At 42.0% G+C, this 21,020-nt stretch overlaps 1 protein-coding gene across 1 annotated transcript in view; it reads left to right on the forward strand.

Annotated features, from left to right (window-relative positions):
• esrrga (estrogen-related receptor gamma a) overlaps positions 1-21,020 on the forward strand; it is a 64,741-nt gene that overhangs the window by 15,986 nt on the left and 27,735 nt on the right. Inside the window, exons 3-4 of the mRNA XM_079458948.1 lie at positions 3,220-3,635; positions 5,922-6,038. Coding sequence (XP_079315074.1) covers positions 3,220-3,635; positions 5,922-6,038 — 533 coding nt within the window. The remainder of the gene's footprint in view (positions 1-3,219; positions 3,636-5,921; positions 6,039-21,020) is intronic.

Raw genomic sequence — 21,020 nt, forward strand, 5'->3', positions numbered from 1 at the left:
GATAATATCATTACCTCTCAAATAGTCTCTTCTCTGTCGGAAAGCGCTTTCTTTTCTTCTAAAATATAGGCTTTAGAATTCCATTTTTCTTAGAGCTAATGTGAATTTTACTGCCTCTAATTTTGGAATCGAGTGTGGCCGGGAATAAAAATCCACCATCTGACAATTGAATTTATAGATAGTTGTGAATATTGCAGGTTTGGATTAATAGAGTCATAGAATTTCAAAGAGCAGGCGAAAAAGAGTACGCTAATAACTTTCAGTCAGAGTTATAGAGCAGGGTGTCTCCCGTTGAGAGTCTTAAGAGCACCGCTATAAAGCATAAGGGGTCCCTTCAATGCAGGGCCCCCTTTCTCTTTTGTTACCCACCGCTTTGACTCTGTTGCTCTCTCTGGGTTTCTCAGCCGTCACACAAAACCAGTTTGTCTCTGTTACCCTAAATAGAATGAGAGGATATGTTGTGGGTATAAACAGCTTCTGGTGCCTGTGTTTTCACAGATTTTAACCGGCTTTACACTGTGTATAAATACACAACATGCATCCCTGACATTACTGGAATGTTCTGGAATACCTCTGTGGCCCTCAGCACACTCAAGACACCTGTCTGTGAGCGTGTGTGAGTGTGTGTGCGTATCGGTGATGCATCAGTAGAAGTGTAATAGGAGCTTTTTCATAATCGATTGCCTCTCACTGCAATACAAGGAAACAGGTGCGTTGACTCAGCACATTTTGCTCTGAGCTTTTATGCCAGAAGGCATTAATGGCTGAACGTTCACCTATTCACCTCCAATTATACATCTTTTTGTTTGACCTCGTAGAACATTTATTCAAAAGCATGTTTAAACTGAGTAAAGTTATTTATGTAAAGTGTGTATGTCTGCACCACTAGCGTCACCAGATTGCAAAAATACCCTTTGAAACCCATAGTCCCGCCCCAAACTCAGACAATTGGATAAGCCAGTGTTTATGGGAAAATCAGCCTTAGAATGACTCTGCGTATTAAACTTGGACGACAGAATACATTTTACATACCTCATGTTTAAAACCGGTTTATAATGCTAAAATAATTATCCATATCAGTGTCAAGAATTGAATTCTTTGCAGATATTTGTTCTGTGATTCTCCACAAACCCTTAGAGTTATAAGGTGGTCTGGTTTCTTTAAAAGTCTCTCTCCTTCTCTTTCTCATTCACTCGCTTTATGGGCCTCAGAAGAAGTCATCTTTTACAAGCCGACCGGATTTTAGAGCCCTCATTGAGAAGCGGGCTTCCTTAATTAAAAAGACCTTTGTGTGGTCCTTCACACTGGCCATTTTATTTGTCCCCCTTCATCTCCATGTTAAAACAGCCCGATATGTCAATATAAATCCACTGTGATTTTCATTCTTTCTATATAACCACTTTGTTTCTCTCCCTATTTCACATCGTAACGCTAGTCGGGAGAAAATAGAGAGTCCATTTGTGCGTGTGGCGAATGTTTGAAATCACAACCCCTGAAGACCTCTAAGGTTTTTAGAGAAACAAACACAATCACATTGTGCTGAATGTAGATATTCAGGAGCGGTTAATTGGCGGAGCTCTACTGAAGTGCCGACCTCCACCCCCACTACGCCCTGCAGGGCCTAGCTCAGGGTCTTCACGATTGTTGACAGGGGAAATAGTTAATCCACTCTTGCAGGCCTTGAAGCCTCCTGTAAGACAGAGCAGAGATATCTATTAATTACAGCTCTCATTAATAGGCCACTCTCTCAGGGCTGTGTGCAGGGGGTGGGGAGACTGGGAGAGCTCAAACTAAATGGGTTGGTGGTATTGAGCGATGTGGGGCGGGGTGGTGGGCCTGCTCTTTTGTTTAGCTTTGAAGTGTCTCTGCTTTTGGCTGTGTGGGTGTCTGTTTGTGTTACTGGATTGATACTGGATGTTTGCGTTTTCGTGCCTGTTTTTTTTTCGGTTTGTCGATGCATGCGTGCGAGTGTGTGGCCATGGGCTAGGATGATGGAACTGCTTTGCGCCTCCGTACTGATTACAGTCATGTAGAACAAGTTGATATTGACTGGAGAGTGAGTGATGGCGCTGGGCTGTGCGCGCTGTCCCTCTCCCTTCTGCCCTGCGGACGCTCGTCTGTCATTGTGCATTTGATCACCGGATCCCACCTCTTGATTCACAATCTCAGGAAATGGCTTTTAGCACTTTTTTGTAAAGATGGCCCATTTGAGTGATGCAGAGAAATGGCATGGTATATTTATGGAACCTAGTAGTGAACCTTTTTTGTTAACTTTTTGTTGTTTGTTTTGAAATCTCAGTAGCTCCAGAGCTTTTGTCTTATTCTAGACAAGGTCAAAAATGTATCATGACACCATTATTAAAAAAGAATGTCCTAGATATCTGTGGTTTTGTTATTTAATTGAATTCATGTGTCTTTTATATTATTTATCCATATATAGTGTATTTATGTTATATTTTGATATTGATTATAATATAAAATATACAAATTGCTATTTCTAAATAGCACCCTGTTTTAATAAATATGCATTTGAAGGTCAGTTCCAGCGGTCAAATATTGGCCCCTAAAATGAGCCAATCTTTTCTTAATAAATAAATGTCTTCGAAAAATTCTAGACGTATTTCAGTAGTATTTCAAATAAGTTGTGTCCGCTTTATTTTTGGCAAAGTTGTATGCTGTACGTGTCCATATGGCTTTATATAAAAAAAGATAAATAATCTAGATGTCCAAAATCGTTCGAGCAACATCTGTAGCTATAACAACATAAGTCGCTTGTGCCACATTTCTTTTGAGTTCAATTGCCTGCACAGTATACTAGAGTAGCAGTGTTAGCTCTCCTCCTTACAGCCATACAGATATACAACCACTCAGACACTTTAGTGAGACCCATGGGACTGTGGTACGCTGGCTCTCATATGCCTCTCCTCTTATGGTTTCCTCTCAGAGAAGTCATTAACATGCTAAAAAACGGATTTCTGAATTCACAATCTGGAGCTTTTTTTAGCCGAAAGTTCTTCTTAAGGCTGAAGTGGACCCATGTGCAGAATGGAGGTCTACGATTCTGTAGCCACTAGGGGTTTATGTCTCAATAACTCAGACACATTGAGAAGTCTACAGGCATTACATTTTAAGGCTGCACATTCTTGAAGATCATCATTCACAGTTGGTTACATTCACTTGTGACTAACAAAATCTTCTATATTCATCTTTGTCCTGCAGGCTGCTCTGCAGAATGTCCAGCAAGGACCGCCACATTGAGTCGAGTTGCCCCTCCTACATTAAGACGGAACCTTCCAGCCCAGCCTCACTGACAGACAGCGTAAATCACCACAGCCCCGGCGGCTCTTCAGACGCCAGCGGTAGCTACAGCTCCACAATGAACGGCCATCAGAACGGTCTGGACTCGCCCACTCTTTACGGCCCAACAGGTGCACTGGGCCCCAACGGGGCCGGAGCCAAACGCTATGAGGACTGTTCCAGCACCATTGCAGAAGACTCACAGATCAAATGCGAGTATATGCTCAACTCTATGCCCAAGCGCCTGTGTCTGGTGTGTGGGGACATCGCATCTGGCTACCACTACGGCGTTGCCTCCTGCGAGGCCTGCAAGGCCTTTTTCAAGAGGACCATTCAAGGTTGGCTTTTACCCTTCCTTAGCTAGAACTTAGCTTGGTTGATTTAGAAAAAAGCTAGCACCAATCACATAGGGGGCACTATTATTAGTTGACTGTATTATTAGTTGACTGTATTATTAGTTGACTGTATTTGCAACAAAGAAATACAATGTTAGTTCTTTAAGGAAATCTATGAAGGTTTGCAATAATTAAATATACAAATAGGTCAGATATTACACTTGTCCTGAACACAGTCTAGAGCCTTTAAAGGTGGGAATTTGACATACTGGTATGTTTCATCCCATTAGCCAATAAAACTCTTGGCAATTTTCAACAACAACCCATCCAGCTGGACATTTATTGACTTCCAGACTGGCTGTTTTTGAGGAGGGAGTGGAGAAGAGTGCAGGGGTGTCAGGACTGTGGTTTCGGCACGGGGTGCTGGGAGAGGCAGTGGCTCAGGCGCCATGGCCACTCAGATCACTGGCAGCTGGCATTCTGGTGGCACTGCTCCAATGCCACCTGACAACCTGCATCTATCATCTCCCAATTGAGCCACTCACATCCAGGCATTGGCATAATATAGGTGGGGGACACAGAGAATACAACAGCCCAAGTCCAAAAGATACTCCCAAAGTCGTTTCCTACCACATAAACACACGAGAAACTGTAGCATAAGGTCAGCCCAAGGTCATGTGTTGCCATGCTCTGGTAATGAGCTATATTGGCACTGCAACCAATAAATGATTAAAGTCTAGTGTTTGTATGAAGATAGGCTGTCCAAGAAAGTGCCTGGGACATTTTATATCTTGTTTGAAACCTCTCGGCGGGCGCTTGAGTGATAGACAATGGACATTGCACTAATCGACTGCCACCTAACTCAAATCACATCTCTCTATACTGTCAGCTTACACACACACACACACACACACACACACACACACACACACAGTCATCATTCCATTGTGTTGATAACCTGGCCACAGCTCTCAAGCCATTGGCATTCAGCTGCTAGAAGGAAACCACCTACATTATATTAGATAGGCAAGGATTTCCCCCCCTTAACATTCCCAGTCGGTTAAGACCACTCAACCCCCTCAGCTCTCATGAGAATTGACCAGCACCTCCATACGCTTCCCCATTCCACACACCTCACAATCCAAAGACCCTAATGGTTTCTGGAGATTACCTGACTAATGAATATTGGAGCTCAGTTTAATGGACATGCATACTTTAAATACTGTTTCCTGTTGAATTAGCAGTCTTGAGCATTTACCCCCCCCCCCCCCCCCCCGCTCGGGCTGCTAATCTGCTTTTTAATGAGGAAACATCAGTTCACAGAAGAGAAGTCAATACAAATCAGTGTTTACAAAGTCTGATTAACTCGGAAATATTTCATCAGTGTGGAGGTCCCAGACGGGCCCTATGTTAATTGCATGAGTGTGTGTGTGAGAGAGAGCCTTTTAGCACAAGAAGTGTGTTTGCTTTTGGTTGTTGTATAGCACAAACTCTTTCTATAAACTGAGAATTTTCTCTGCCACAACCTGTTCCAAACCCTTAATTCACAACATTATAAATTATTATATCTGGCAAGACATTCTTATAACACAGCCAAAAAAAACGTTATACTGTGCCAGTCTGTTCATCAGACTTTTATTTCTTACCTTTACTAAATTACAGTCCTCAATAAATACATTTATCAAGCTCACAAGAGGCTGTCTACTTCACAAAGGGTTGCAGTTATAGACTCACGCCTTTGTTTGTATGGTAGACTGGCAGATGAGGGGCAGAGATTGAAAGTTCACTCAAAGGTGAATTGTGACCTGCAGGGTCTTTGTGTAGGCTCGGTTAGGTCCAGCTTTCTTGTCTCCCTGCCTATCCAGCTTTGCACAGCTCCATGATACACGACCTCTGAGAAGAGCCAGTGGCGCTTTCCTGCATCACATTTTACTCTCTGTGACACACATATGCAGAAATGATGGGATGTCATTACTGTTATTCACTGTGTCCAGCTGAACTGACAAATTCACTCAGTATTTCAGCTGTGATTTGGGTTTAACCTGACTGAAAATTCACTCCCAATTTTAAAATCAGGAACTGTGCATTAGCTATTCACAAGACTGCCAGTAGACTTGGAACTGATACAAGAGTGAGGTAACATGTCTATTTATCATCCGAGTGGGCAGAAAAATGTTTTTGTTCCGTAGTGCAGCTTTGAACATTCACTCTTCTTGTTGGCTACAATGCGGTTTTGGTTTGCAGTCATTAAACACTCTCTGTTCCTTCTCTCTACATGCCTTGCCACAGGAAACATCGAGTACAGCTGCCCGGCCACCAATGAATGTGAGATCACCAAACGCAGAAGGAAGTCCTGCCAAGCCTGCCGCTTTATGAAGTGTCTGACTGTTGGCATGATGCGAGAAGGTGAGTGACAAAGAGGGGATAGAGGAAATCCTCCTAAAAAAGACCAGTGTATGTTGAGTTTGGCATGGTGGTGTTCATAAATTACTTTTTAACCTGACAAGGGGCTTTTCTTGTTCAACCATTATAACCAGTATACTCATTATAGTTGGCACCATGGCAATTTATCTAGGCTGGTCTTATCAGCAAAGAGGGTAATACAACTCTAGAATTGTATTGTTTGACCAACTGTACTCCTCACTTCACTACTCACAGAAAACAAGCAGGTTAGTTTGTGAAAAAAAAGAGCCAAGAAAAAAATTGAACAGGTCTGAAATGAAGTCAAGGTTGAAACCTCCAGGCCCAGTTCTAACTAACAAGACTGGTTATTATTTAGAGAGCTGACCTGTAAGGCATGTTCTCAGAGGTCTGCCAAATGGACAAGCAGTTATTTTCAAACCACCATTCTCCTGTGGAAACGCAAGCACGCGCTCTCCTGGCTTTCCCTGCTTTGATGTTAAATGTTTACAGAGGAGCTGCCTGAACTAGCCTTTAACCTTCACAAAAGGAAAAAGTCATTTCTGATATATTCAGCAGCAAAAACACACCATGCAGTTCTGCACCTCTCAGCTCTCTTGTTTCCTCGATTCTCATCCAGACAGACAGGAAGTGTTTTGTCTGTCTCCGAAAGAATTGGCGTCATAGGTAGGACGAGAGAGAGAATGAGTGGTAGGCTCTGCTTCTGTCACTCACAGCACAGGTTCACAGGATACGCAGGTGTGCATGTGACAGTGACAGCCCTCATAGGCTCAATGTAAAGCCAGGGGCAAATCAACATGAGGTCTGTGTGTGCGTGTGTGTGTGTGTGTGTGGAAACAAATGCCCTCCCCCTTGAAGTCATGATCAGGTAGACTGCACCTTATTCACAAAGACACAAGACCAGACACACATACAAAGCCTGCAGCCAACCTGCCTTCTGTGGACCTGAGTGGTCAGCTCACATTATACCAAAACAACATAGCTGCAGAGCAACAGCAGGCGTAAATGCCCCACAGGTCTGCATGTGTTTGCGTTGAGTGAATGTGTGTGTTTGTTTGTGAGAGAGCGATGCATTGTACCATACACAATTTGCATGCATGCTTTTTGGTTGTGTAATATGGTATTTTGTGTGAAACGTCTCCTTTTCATGTTCTCAATATTTTTCTCTCACACCCAACACACACACAGCAATTTCATTCAATGCTATTGTTGCCCCGTGCAGGGACATTTGCCTACACGGCCTGTGTTGCTGACAGGTAGGTAATTGATAAGTAGAGGCCTGTTTTCAGAAAGGTCTGAGGGATGTAGTTGCATGTTTGATATGGCATCTTCTCCCATGAGCACCCAGACAAATAGCAGCCTTTTGTTCTTGCTGCTAGCCACCCATACACACATATATCAAAATGGCACCCAATGGCACAACCATTTGTTGTAAAGTGCTTGAATTTAATACAGAGGTCCCCCTCTACATATGAATAAGGGTCATTTGGAAAATTGATGCATCAATTTTCTTATTTTTCCCCAAAACATGTTTGCATTACAGACAAAGAACATAAAAAACCCACTTGCAAACACAATTCAACCTCATACCTATTTCTATGAAATATTATAATTTATTTTGTTTTACTGGTGAGTTCCCTCCTGGGTTGTTTGAGTAAAACATTATGCTAACATTGTTGACTTTGTGTTTGTTGGTTTTGCAGCACTTAAGTAGCTACATTTGAATGTTAGGTGCGTGCATGTAGATTGTTTTACAGTGATTTTGGGCAGATTACACATTCCTATGATGAGGTCAAATCCAGGCCTGTCATTAGTGTGTATGTGCGTGTTAGTTGTCAGTCGGCGTTAACTGTAGCTGGTTAGCTTTAGTGAGGTACTGGATAAATCGACGTGTCAGTGTCCGTGCAGATGCGCTGTTTGTAGTATAGGTGGGTGGAGAGTTTTAGGGGAGGGGGTTGGGATGTTACCCGTAGCCAGCAGCTTGCTTAAGGGGAAGATCTGTCTGAAATTAGCCCTGTCACTCCTGGGAGAGCTGAAGGTGGGGAGGGGATAAGTAAACCAGATAAAGAAAGGATTCTTTACACAGATATCCACAGCACACGCATGCAGTTTGGTATGCTACGGATGAAATCTTTCACTTTTTCACCACAGTGGTGCTGGTGTTTGAGATCTGCAATCACTTTCAAGACCGTCAAGCATTTACATTGACAGACCATTTTGCAATATGTAAACAACACTAATCTAGAAGCAAGTCCTGTTTCAGTGTTAAAGGGATCGTTCATCCAAAAATGGAAATTCTGTCATTATTTACTCACGCTCATGTACTTTCATACCTGTATAAATTACTTTGTTCTGATGAACACAAAGAAAGATATTTGCAAGATTTGTTGTAATTTCCAGTTCCAGGACATTAAGAATTAAATGGTAGTCATGGTGCCCGAGAACTCTGTGTTCATTGAAACAAAGACATTTAAACAGGTTTGAAACAACCTGAGGGTGAGTAAATGATGACAGATTGTTGGAAGAACTATCCCTTTAAATGTAACATATGTAAGTCTTAAATATGCTTGTTTAACATTTTGATGCAATTCTAAATGTTGTTTTCGTTTTATTTTATTCATATATCTGTGCAGTGTTTAAAAAATAGGAAGTGATTCACGACCAATGTTGTTTTCCCAATTACATTGTTTATGTATGTTAAGAGTTTTGATAAGATAGCATCCAAATACATAAGAGACAGTATAGCAACTTTACAAAATTTACTTGTGATGCAGCCTGTCAGAAGTTCATAAAATAGATTTTTACACGTATTGTTTTTGTAAATAAAAATATATACTTTTGTGCAACGTAACATAGTAGATAAAAAATGCCTGGGGATTAAACATGAGTCACGTTACCATATTCCCCAATCCAAAATAACAGGAATTTATATAGTTTGGTGCAAACTATAGTTTTAAGTTGTTTTGAAAACCTGGTCTTGATTCATTACCAGCATCTACACCAATGCAAAGTACATTTTACTTTTAAAAGACTGTGCGCTAAAACTTGAAACAAGAAAATAAGTCAAATGTACTTAAAGCAGTGTAAAAGCCTATACAAAAAATGTACTTTTACTTTAAAATGAACTATAAAAAACTGTAACACAAAACACACAAAAATAGTAAATCCTATAATTGTTTTTTACGTGGTATGGCAACTTAGCACTCATACAAACACACACACATACATATGCACAGAAATGCTTCTCAACACTCATCTCAGTAACAACAAACATTCGCCGTTGTAGTGAGATCTGTGTGCAGGTGCTCACCTCGCAGACGCGCACACGCTCTAGCTGCAAGGAAATTGCTGCCTGCAGCCACGTCTCTGTCTGACCCTGGGGGCTAAACGCCTGCCGCGTCGCTACCTCCAGCCACCCAACTGTAAAATTATATCCACAGACAGTCAGAGAGACAGGGACGGGGTCTGACAGAGCGCTGGCCTGAGACCGCAGACGGGAATCAGCGCTAACATGCCGGAGCTAAAGAACCCAGCGGAACGCAGCGTGAGGGGAACTCGAGCCGTACATCAGGACTGAAGAGTGCTTATTACACAACACTTAGAGAGATGCAGTTCGCAAACACTCACAGGAGAGCTGATGCATGCATTGAGGGTGCACAAAGCCCTTGTCACACACACATACACTTAAAGAAGAAGTACTTCTTCACAACAATTTAATGCTATTTCAAAAACTGGTGCAAAGAGGCACGTACTCATTGAAAATGTACAACCATTGTGTTCACATGCAGATGGGAAATGTGTGTGTTTGATGATGGTTTCTCTGTCAGTGATCCTTCATGTCTGCACACAGAAACTTCAATACAAGTTAACCACTCCATTAAATGTAAGCATTTAATGTGAACATGAATATGAACTTGTTGTCTTCAAGATCTGCACACATTGCATCTTTTTTTGTTATTTTGTACTATTTGTTCTCTGCAAATGAATGAAAGTACAAAACAATATTTAAATTTGCAGTTTGGGAGAAAAAAAAAATTCAGAAGAAAATATAGAAACAGCATACAAAACAAGAGCCATGTACTGTATGTCTGCATCCTGCAAGAAATGTCTCTTTTTTTCCTTCCTCCACACTGAATAAGGGAGGGAAAAAAGAGTGATGTGTCGATGCAGGTTGGCATTGATGGCATGCACCTCTCAAATATGTAACACCTAATTCCTACACAAGGCAATTAGCGCTCATCCAATTATTGTGCTGTGTTATGGAGAGAGGCTATCCTAACAAAGACTAGAGTTTGGATTCTGACAGCACTGGCTCTCCCCATTGCATTTCTCTGGGGACACGTGCAGCCATGGAAGCAAAATATCCAAGCCTGCCTGTAGATATGAGTAGGCTAAAGTCTCTCCTTCTCTCTCTCTCTCTCTTTCTCTCTCTCTCTCTCTCTCTCTCTCTCTCTCTCTTTCTGTCTCGCATACATACACACTGACATACATATAGAGTGTGTGTGCTGCTTTTAGTCAGAGCAAGAGAGCAATTTAAAACTCAAAGCCTGCTTCATCGTATCAAATCCCTCTTAAAATTCCACCGGTTCTGTGCAGCCAACTCTTCAGTGACAAACGCCATACTGGCCACTGTCACGTTTATCATGGCTGACATAGAACATGTCACAACCAAAAATCACAGAGGTCAGAAACACTCTAAGCCTCTCCCAGCCAAAATCACCTCATCAGCTAAACTGATGCAGACTGTATAGATTCAAACTCTTTATGACATTTAAATTAAAGTGTGTGGTTCCTGTAATAGTAGAAGCAGCTAAAACTATTTAAGACTTCAGATTCAAAAGCTTGTTCAAAAGTGCAGTTTGAATTATTATTTTTTTAAACTAGCGTTTTTATCAGGCTCCTCTAGGTTCAGTGATTTAATTTTAATGCCAATGCATATGTCCCCTTTGTCATCAAAGCGAAAACTTTTAATACTAACATCAGAGCCTCATAATTTTAGAAGACGTCACCATTGGCTTAGTGTTTTGTGGTTGTTTTGTTTGGCAGACCAAATAAATAGCAATTCTGTTTGGTTCAGAAATTGCACACTTTGTTATTATTTATTTAGTATTTTTGTGTATGTGTATGATGAATCAGGGAGTCCCAATGATGTACCGACCGATCCAGAGAGCTACAAAGTCCTACAAAAAGTGCCTTTATCTCACCTTTTGCTTTTCCACACCACTTCTTTATGTCATCCATTTGTTACAATGTTCTTTACATTTTCCCTTATCTTTTCCTCTTTCTTTCTGTAATATCTCTCATTCCTCTCTTTCCCTCTCATTTTCTCACACTCCGTCCCTTCCTTGGCTGCCTCTCGCTTTCTCGCCCCTCTCCTCCTCTGACGGGGGGCATAAATCACTGCGCTGTCAGCGGGCGAGGCTCGCTGGATTATGCAATGCCGCCATTCATTTAGAGCCGGAGGAGAGGACCCGTCTGAGACCACCCTCCACCCACCACGTTCCCCCACCCTTGCCTCCCCAAAATAGAGAGCCATCGTCTTAAAGAGAGCTCTCTGGGGGGTGATATCATTATGCAGTCTTTTTCTCGCTCCTTCTCCCTCTGTAGTTTGGCCTACTTTATTCCTAGATAGCGCCTCTGTCTGTGCTTCTAAATGTCAGAGTGGCGACTTCTTCTCACAGCTGGTTTGTTTTTATTCCAGAACAGAGGGTGCTCTGCACCTTTAGTTTGAGATGCGACCCATCTCCTCATTAATGAACAATCCGTTGTCCATCTTCTTGCAAGTAAAGCATTACTAGAATATGTGGCTAATTTTGTTCTTGTGGTGTGTAAAGGCAACTAGATAGAAAATCTATTGGTAAAGAGTATTGATGATTAGAGCTAAAGCTTTGTTTTGTATTAAAGGATAGGTGATGAACAGCGGTACCAATTCACTTCTACTGTATGGAAACAAAACTAATGCAAATGCATTCGGTACCACCATGGTTCGGTTACCAACATTCTTTAAATGATCTTCTTTTGTGTTCTCCAGAAGAAAGAAAGTCATACAGCTTTGAAATGACAAGAGGATGAATAAATGATGACAGCATTTTCCTTTTTGAGTTAACTGTCTCTCAAACCAACAAGTTTACATTATTATCTAAATATTTATATATTTTTTATTACTTGTCATCAAAGTAAAGATGCGTTTGACGTCCCAGCTGATGACTGGAGAGTGCCCCTCAACTTGTGAAGGAGAAATGTGGCACTGAAGTGTGCACCGGAGACAGTCACGCTCTTCAGAACGAAGCCATTTGAATATCATGACAGGCTCATTATAGTGTCATAACTGACTGGCAGCCCTTGCTTGACAGTGCAAGTGATGTGTATCACAGCACACACCTTTCTCCTACACTCAACGCACGCTTCAGGGTTTGAGAGCTTGAGCGATCAGGTTGCTTCACCTGAAATAACCTTGCACGGGTCATTTGGGAGCCATTCGACTATCCTATTCATTGCTACTGCTTGAAAACTATTGACCAGCTTCAGGTTTGGTCTGGATTGAAACAGCTGGGTTAGTTAGCCTGCCTTTCCCCGATCTCACCCTCCGCTTTCTCCCCTGACCCTCTCTTCCTATTTAGGAGATCCCCTCTGGCGCTGCCTAAAACGACACTCATAATTAGGGCATTAACTCCTCTTAATTGCTGAGAGGTTTGTATTTTTTCGTGCCGAGAGAGAAAGGTCATAATTTCGCCTTCTCCACCTCTTCTGCAGCAGCGACAGAAGGCACGAGCTCAAATCCCGAATTTCTCAGCTCTCCCTTGCCACCGCTCTCCCCTCCCCACCAATTTCACCCCGCAGATCCCGCAACTCGCAGATCCCTCTGTTCACCTTGTTCCCTGGTGCTCTCCATTCCCAACTAAATTACATCTTTAGGCATTTGAGCAACCCCCAGGGATTGGTAGAATTCCCCGTGCTAAATCTGAGGCAGAATGAGCCTTGTTTGTTTGGAGCCCAGCCAGACGGGAAAGATTTTACATGCTGCTGACTTCGGAGGACTGCTCCCATCCTCCTTGCTTACCCTCTCTCGTGCATTTCCAAAACACTTGTGGGCAGAGGGACAGCTGGAGGTCTGCGCTCTATTCGTTATCCTCCCGGAGCACCGGGGCCCCTTTGCTGACACTTTTATAGATTTAATAGATTTCTCCCTGGAGGCAGCTGCTTGGCACATCACTGGCTGGTATTTGGGTAATTAGATGTGTATACATACATGCATGCCCACCTTTACTTTATTCTTTCGTAAATTTTGTAAGCTAGGAAATGTGACCATGTCACCATATGAACCCCAGTGATGCCAGTTTGGTAAACAGCAGCGTGGCGTAGTGTCAGAGAGGATAGTCTGAAGTGCTCCCCGCAGAGCCCAGTAAATGCGTGTGCCGCTGTGAACGTGTACTTCCTCAGGCCTGGCAGACGCTCCTGAAGCGGAGGCCTTCGATTGAGCCCATGATTGAGTGGCTCAGAAATAGAGTCTGGACTGCTTCCAGCATTCGGCATGTCCCTCATCGCAAGCGTTTGCTGCCTGCTGCCTGCAATCCCGGAGAACGCCTCCGCTGGGATGCTCGTGTGGCCACTCGTGCAGCACCTGCTGACCTTTTAATGGCTCTGTATGGGCTCTCACAACCGCACCAAAGCAGCAAATTCAAGCAGCTGCCCTGCTGTCATAACAATGCAACAGTAACGTGCCACTTTTGACTGATGTGGCGTAATCAGTGCTTCATACAGTGCAGTGGTCCGTGGCCGCTGGCCGCAATTTGCCTACGGTGGCTATCTCGGACTGCTTTGTTTTGGTAATTTGTAACCAATTTTCTTACTGGGCTTTGCGATTTGTGACCAAATTTCCTTACTGGGCTTTACGTGCACATGAAGGCACCAGTCTGACTGGGCCTCAGGCTGGGACTCAGGCTTGTCCGGTTCTGCGTCGCTGCCTGCAGACGGCAGAATTTTTGCATAGGCAGACCATGCTGAGCCCACAGACTGTGCTTTTCCAGTCGGCCAGGCTGATTTGGTTGCAGGGCAGGGTCTGGAATTTGGCAGGGACCGGATGCCCACACAGCTGGTGCACAGAGTTTGTCCTTATTTCTTTATGTCAGGAAGCAGGCCAGTAGCATGGCTACATGTGATTGCAGTCGCTTGCCTTCACAAAGCAGAGCTCATCGGCACTTATTGGGAATAAACAACTTCTAAACACACACTTTTGAGGCATGTGAGGGGGATGGAGAATCTAAATTTGGCGCAATGTGGAACCGCTGTCTTTGAGACGCTAGATAATAGCAATTAATCTATGGCAAGTGCTGTCACATACTGTCGATCGGGAGGAAGTCACACGACTTGTATTTGTGCAAACCCATTCTGAGGCTCCAATTGTTTGGCACCTAAAGGCTCCATTCTTTGGCACCTAAAGATATTCCAAAGATTCTCTCTTGTAGCTAAAACATTGTGGAAATCCAAACCATGTCAGTTTGAATCCGGCAAACGTTTACTCATTCACACTTCTTTGTTTCCAAGCCCCATGCATCATATGGCTCATCCATCATTATTAATCTTGTAATGTAAATGGTTTACTAAATAATAGCATATTTGCTGCCATGTATTTTTATTTTTAAGCACACAACAACACTGCATCTAATTTGCATAAATGTCACCATGTATGAAAGCAATTGTGTAATTTGCACTAAAATAGGTCATGGGCTTTGAAACAAAGCATTATAAATGTATTTCTATTCAGAGGTTTGTTTCCACAAGGCACATCACCACGCATCTGCTAATTTCTCATCCAGAAATAGTTTAGAAATGACCTGCTTAGTGTGATGCAGCGTTTTAATCAATCAGAGATATCCCCGTAGATCTGCCTGTTGTTGTCTATTGCTTTTTTACATCGTGCACCATCTATGGTAGACACTCATGTGTGTTAGAATGTGGATTTCTTGCAGATGCGTTTAATCTAAAAACATTACAAAGGATCTGCAGTAAATCATTCTTTGTATTTTTTAAGTTTTACCACTGGGAAGAAAAATCTCAGCACAATATGTGTGAGCAAGAAAAGCTAGAAAGTGCACACACAGTTACAGAACAAGCACACTCCCACACAAGCGCTTACTAACAGTGAGTATTATCCTCTCCCTGTAACCCAGGCTGTCCAGCACAGAGCTGGTAAAATGGTGATATGACTGACAGACGAAGTTTCTTTAGAGGAGTGTATTTCATAGGGTCATACCCCCGTCAGTCAGCCGTAAACCCACACCACACTTACAGTTCCTGTGTTTACCGCACCTTAGTGTCTCCCCCACACACAGACACACACACACAAATATCACAGTTATAGACAACCAATGCTCAGTTCAACAAAACTGGTTAAATACTATAAACCTGTACAATTATTTGCGATGAGTCAGGGCAACCTTCACTCTGTGCAAAGTTAATGTGAGCGTATTGCACAGCATTTCATTTACTCGTTGTATGTTAATTGCTGAGGGCTAATTAAATGGCAAAAGGCCTAATTGTACTGATGTTTTTAAATAGGTGCAGATGAAGTGAATTCAAAGCGGGTAGAACAAAGAGCCAAAAAAGTCATTTAGAATGGGGCCCAAAACTATGATACAATTACCACACCTCTTCTGTTTTGACTTTTTCATTACAAAATGTACACAATGAAAAAAAAGATTTTTGCTACATGTACAATTTACTTAATTTAAACAAGTTAATTCAACACAATTTAAATGCCTTTCATGCCTTAATCCGTTCAAGTTGGGACTACATGAGTTATTAGCGTTGTATTAACATAAAACTGATAGAACTGAGCAGGAGATTCACAGTTCCCTGCATGCTTTGCGTAAGAATGCATTTGGAAAGTATTTTTCTTAATTAGTTGTTGTTTCATGTTAACTTAATAGTAAAATATTTGAGTTGAGAACTTCGATAAAAAATATATAAACGTTTACATATACAAATCATGTTTGTTTAACAAACATAAATAAGGCAACTTGAACAAAGATAAATATATGCTGAGTAAACATAACTTCTTTGTGTGCGAGTGCGACCCATGTACATTTTTTATGTTAATCCAACATAATTTTTTCAGTATAACAATTTAAGGTAAAAGTGTGGATCATAAATGTTAAGCGTGTTTTGAGAATGTTTATAAACTCAGCGTGTGTATTTCTTTGGAATCAGGGGAACCTTTTGTACATAAAGCTATCATGGTCAATCACACGTATTTGCTTAGTTTTGTTTAGTGACCTACAAATAGTACACATTTGTTTTACATAACCTTTAGATGTAGTTTTTGGTTTAAATGAGGGGGAAACACAATCTCTGACTTTTGGACTCAACTATATCCGGTTCATTCTCTCTCGGTTGTGTTCCAGCACCAGAAAAAGCTCAAATGCTGGTTCTATCGTTTGAAAGGTTGAATGAACAAACTGGCCACAGTGAAGCGCCAATTACCCACTCATCTCCCACTGACTGACATAAAGCAAACTGCAGGCCTCCCTCCTTCCTACAATACCATCGGTTGTCCCCACTGCCCCATATTAACCAGTGTGGCCCCGCCCCAGCACCATCCTCTGCTCCGGCTCTCTCTCCCCACCTCTGCACTAATGCAATCTCTCCCGTCAGATGGAAACGGCCACCATTACCTCACTGCCTTACAGCCCTTCCGTTGTGACACACACCACATCAATCTTACAGCTTTGATAGACTATGACCCACCACATGACTTGGGTCAAGTTAAAGCTTGTAAATATTTACACGTTTTTTGAGTTTTTTTATTAGTTTTCTATGTGTTGCTAAAATCTAGACTAGGACCATACTTAAAACCACAAACATGGCTACTGGATTAACAATATTTTTTATGAGTAATGCGTTGCATTTGTATTTATGTGTGGTTTGTGGGTTAAGGCAGTTGGTCTCTCATTTAGCATTACTGACTGGAAGGACATTTTCATGAGTGGGTCAATAATATTTCCCACTTCCCCATCACATACCCCCCCCCCAACCTCACCAGACACCCACCGTCTCTTCTGATGATCTATCAGAAGCCCTCCATGCGATCTCAGAGGCAGAAGGGAGTGCAAGCACAGCAGGGAACAGCGAGCCGTGTGAAAGTGTCGGAATGCAGCAGCGGAGGGCTCGGCCCGAGACACACGACTGATGAGACTTTAATTAGATCATTTAGAGGCGAGGAATTGTTCAGGCAGAGAGAGGCCTTGTTAATGCAGTCATACTGCTCACTAAGTCGTTTTTTCCCCAGCACTGATTTACCTCAGGTAATAACCAAGCCAACATGCATGGCAGTGACCATGAGGAACAGCCTTCGGTCGAGTTTGACTGAAATGCTTTGAGGATTTGGCATGATCATTTTACAGCTTAAGGACTTTTCTATTGTTTGTGATTTGCTTGAACGTGTAGTTCTGAAGAGAAGCCAATCTTTCTGGGGAAATCCAAATAAGAATAGATTAGAAAATGAGATACTTGAAATATCTTGTTTCTTAAGCAAATTTCTGGAGATTCAAAAAATCACCACAAAATATCAGACGTCATATGAGCCATACAAACATATCCGTTTTCCCAAAAATATTTCAAAGAAAAGGAAAAAAAATTAAGCACTGGAGGCGAACACAGGTTTTGTAGGCAGACCTAACCAAGCTTTGCGGAGATGTCGGGAAAAGAGAACACGGTTGCCACGTCAGATCACAAATGATATTGTACTTTGACAGATTGTAGCCTTGCTTTACAAGTGCAGTTACATCTCATTTGTCACTCTTTGATCTGTAAGTGTGGCTACAGGAAAGGAAGGCCCTCCATCTTACCAGCAATTTAATGGCCGGGAGACAGACGGCGGCCGACAGCCACCTGCCCACAGACCGCACCGCTGATCTGTTCTCATTTACTCCACCATCAGGCCAGATGAAGGCACGAATCGCCTCCTTTTGATCCCATAACACCTGCCGCCACCTCCCCTGGCCGATATCTCACCCCTACACACTCGTGTTTTAACACCTCGTTCTGCCTCCGCCATTAGGTGTCTCATAGGATTAAACAGGGGCCCTCAAATGTCAACAGAATTGTTGTTTTTTCTTTTGTTGTATTACAATTGTCCATAAAGAAATGAATCTATTTGTATTTTAGCATTTGTCAGGACCTTGATGGTTTCCCTTTTTCTTTTTTCCATGTTGTTGTAAAGCAGGTATGCTCGCTCTGTTCTTCAATAAATAAACAATAAAAAAAGAAAAAAAAACATTATATAAATTATAAAAACATTTATTTGATTATAAAAAATTTTACCGTTATCATGATCATCATAAAGGGTTATAGGTCGTTTTCTTCTCTAGTCTGGAAAAAGACATGAGCCAAGGGGGGCATGTAGAGATGTTGAAAGAGTCTCAGTCCATTGTGTGGTGTTAATTCGCTCTGCTCTGCTTGCTCCTGGGCAGACGGGAGGTCTGGGTAAATTCAGTTTGAACACGGCACATTGTCTAAACATATCGGCCTGCCAATCAGTCACCCCGAGCCCTGATAAGAGCCGTCTTGTATTATTGAATCAACAATGGGGCGGCTCTGCCGGCAGGAAGATAACACACGCTTATTTCTCTTTAAGTCTCGGCAGAAGAAAGCCGCTGTCCACATCCACCTCATATAACTGCCTCAATTACCATAAAAACCACCGCCGTGCCCAACCTCACACATGCCTCTGCTCTCCTGCAGGAGTCCGGCACAGTCCCGGGAACGTGAGTGGATGAACGGGGCCATGAGATAGCAGTGTGTGTCCAATTATAAATTTCAACATTTCAATCATTTGGTTGACATTCCATCAACGCTCGAAAAGCCCCTAAAATTTCAATGTGTTTTATACTGGATGAAGGATGGTTCATGGTAAAACAGTGCTGTGATTCGATAACCAATAACATCTTTACACAAGTCACACCTCTCTATTCGTGTGCCTTTTAATGTTTTACTCAAGTTTGGTTTTTCGCGAGCACAAACAATTCAATCTGACCTATTTGACATGATTTCACCAATGCGTGTACTTGAGCCACAGACGCTTGATGTGGGAAATCCGATGGTGATCCAATCAGAAGCGATTCCAATATTGGCAGTAAGCAATATTCCTAGGGCCCAAAATGATCGCCGTTCATCACTCCGTCTATTAAGTCAGCCGAGCATTTGGCAGGTTAGCGACAAATCCCTGTACGAGACGCAGCCAGCCACGACTACAGTTTTTGCGCTGAAGTATCGTGCAAAATTTGACCACATCAGTCAATGCCCACTCGCTAGCTTCGGCCCACCAAAGTCATGTGACTGTGGCGATATTCTTCTTTGTTTCTTACAGAGCCGTTCACAGAATCATCTCTCTTTCTCACGCGCTATTTTCTCTCTCTTTCTCGTTTAAAGAAGAATCGAGAATGAACAGGGCATGACACAATAATTAAAGAAAGCAGATAGCTCAGTAATTCTCTACGGGCTCGGAATGGACAATGAGCAGGGCACCCCCTCTATATCTCTTTATTTTCTCAGTGCATCTCCTTTTTCCGCCTCCAAATCTGCTGTGTGGTAGCCAAGCACCGGACACATTTCATTAGGATCACCCACTTCTGCTCTCTTTTTAATATTTGAAGGCTCATTTGTTAAGTGGGAATGGTCTTTCTCCTTGTCGTCTTTCCCCCCTTTTTGTGGGCTTTGGAAATATCATTTTCAATTTTTAATTTGATTCATTTAGATTAAAATCATTAATCTGCTCTGAACGCGAGTTAATTTTCTGGAAAATAAATGAGCTTGTTCGGATAGCTTTTTATTAAGTGAGAGGTGTGTGTGAAGGGGTGGGCGGTGATGAAGGAGGGTCTCTTCCAGGTACTATGTTGGCCTAAATGACAGAGAGGAGGGGGAAAGGGTGTAGGAAAGCGGTTTTTATTGTGTTTTGTGAATGTATATGCCAATATTTCCAATCCAATTTTAAATTAAATGTATAATGATTTTACACATGCACTCACTGTAAGTACAAACATTTTAGAATACACAATATTTAGTTAAAGTGTAGCGCTTTTAGGAACATTCCGATTAAAACTGAACAATTCCTACATTTCGATTGTTTGGTTTAACAATTTATTAAATTTTTTATGATTATAGAAGCACATTTCCAAAGACAAATGACTGTTTTTTTTTAATTGTTTATTGATGAAATGGAAGTTAATAGAACATTTATTTGCAAATTCATTCAGAAATTTCAGTCAATTGTCATCAAAAGCATCGTGCTTCTTTAATGTGACACAAATAAAAGTAAAACCTATTCACAGGAACAAGTTGGATGTGATCCAATTCATTGATGTTTTTACATCTTAAAGACTTTTTCTTTTAAATAATTTTAATTGATACACTTTTCCACAATTAAGAAAAAAAGCTTTTAGCCACTTTTCTAGTCACTTTTGATTTCATAATAACGTATAACACAATAATTAAGATTCCTGGCCTTTGTTTCGCTATTGGTTCTGGAAGCACTGAGAGGCATTTTTACAAGCAGCTCAAGGGCTCTAGTCATTCACATGCTTGTTATTCATGTAACCCCTCTCACCTGCGACCAGACTCCGGCCAAGGCCCTCAGCAGCCTCTGCGGAAACACGCACTCATGAGATTCATTTGATGCCCGACGGCTTGACATATGATGTGTCTTTTGGGAGACTAGGGCCTTTTTTTGTTTCTTCGGGAATGTGTCGTTGATTTGTGTCTGCCATCTAATCGAAATAAACTGCTAACACCTTTCTATCCGAACACACAATGACATGCACTGCCACACTAAACCTGGCTTGTTTGTCAAGATGGTCACGTCTGTTTGCCTGCCGGTGGTCAGCACATTTTCAAAGGATGCAAATCCTTGTCAGGGGCTAAGCCGAGCACAAGCGGAAATCTTTCATTACACAGTCCAAATTTCAAAGCCGC

This window comes from Barbatula barbatula (assembly GCF_947034865.1).
Source record: "Barbatula barbatula genome assembly, chromosome: 6".
Lineage (NCBI taxonomy): Eukaryota > Metazoa > Chordata > Actinopteri > Cypriniformes > Nemacheilidae > Barbatula > Barbatula barbatula.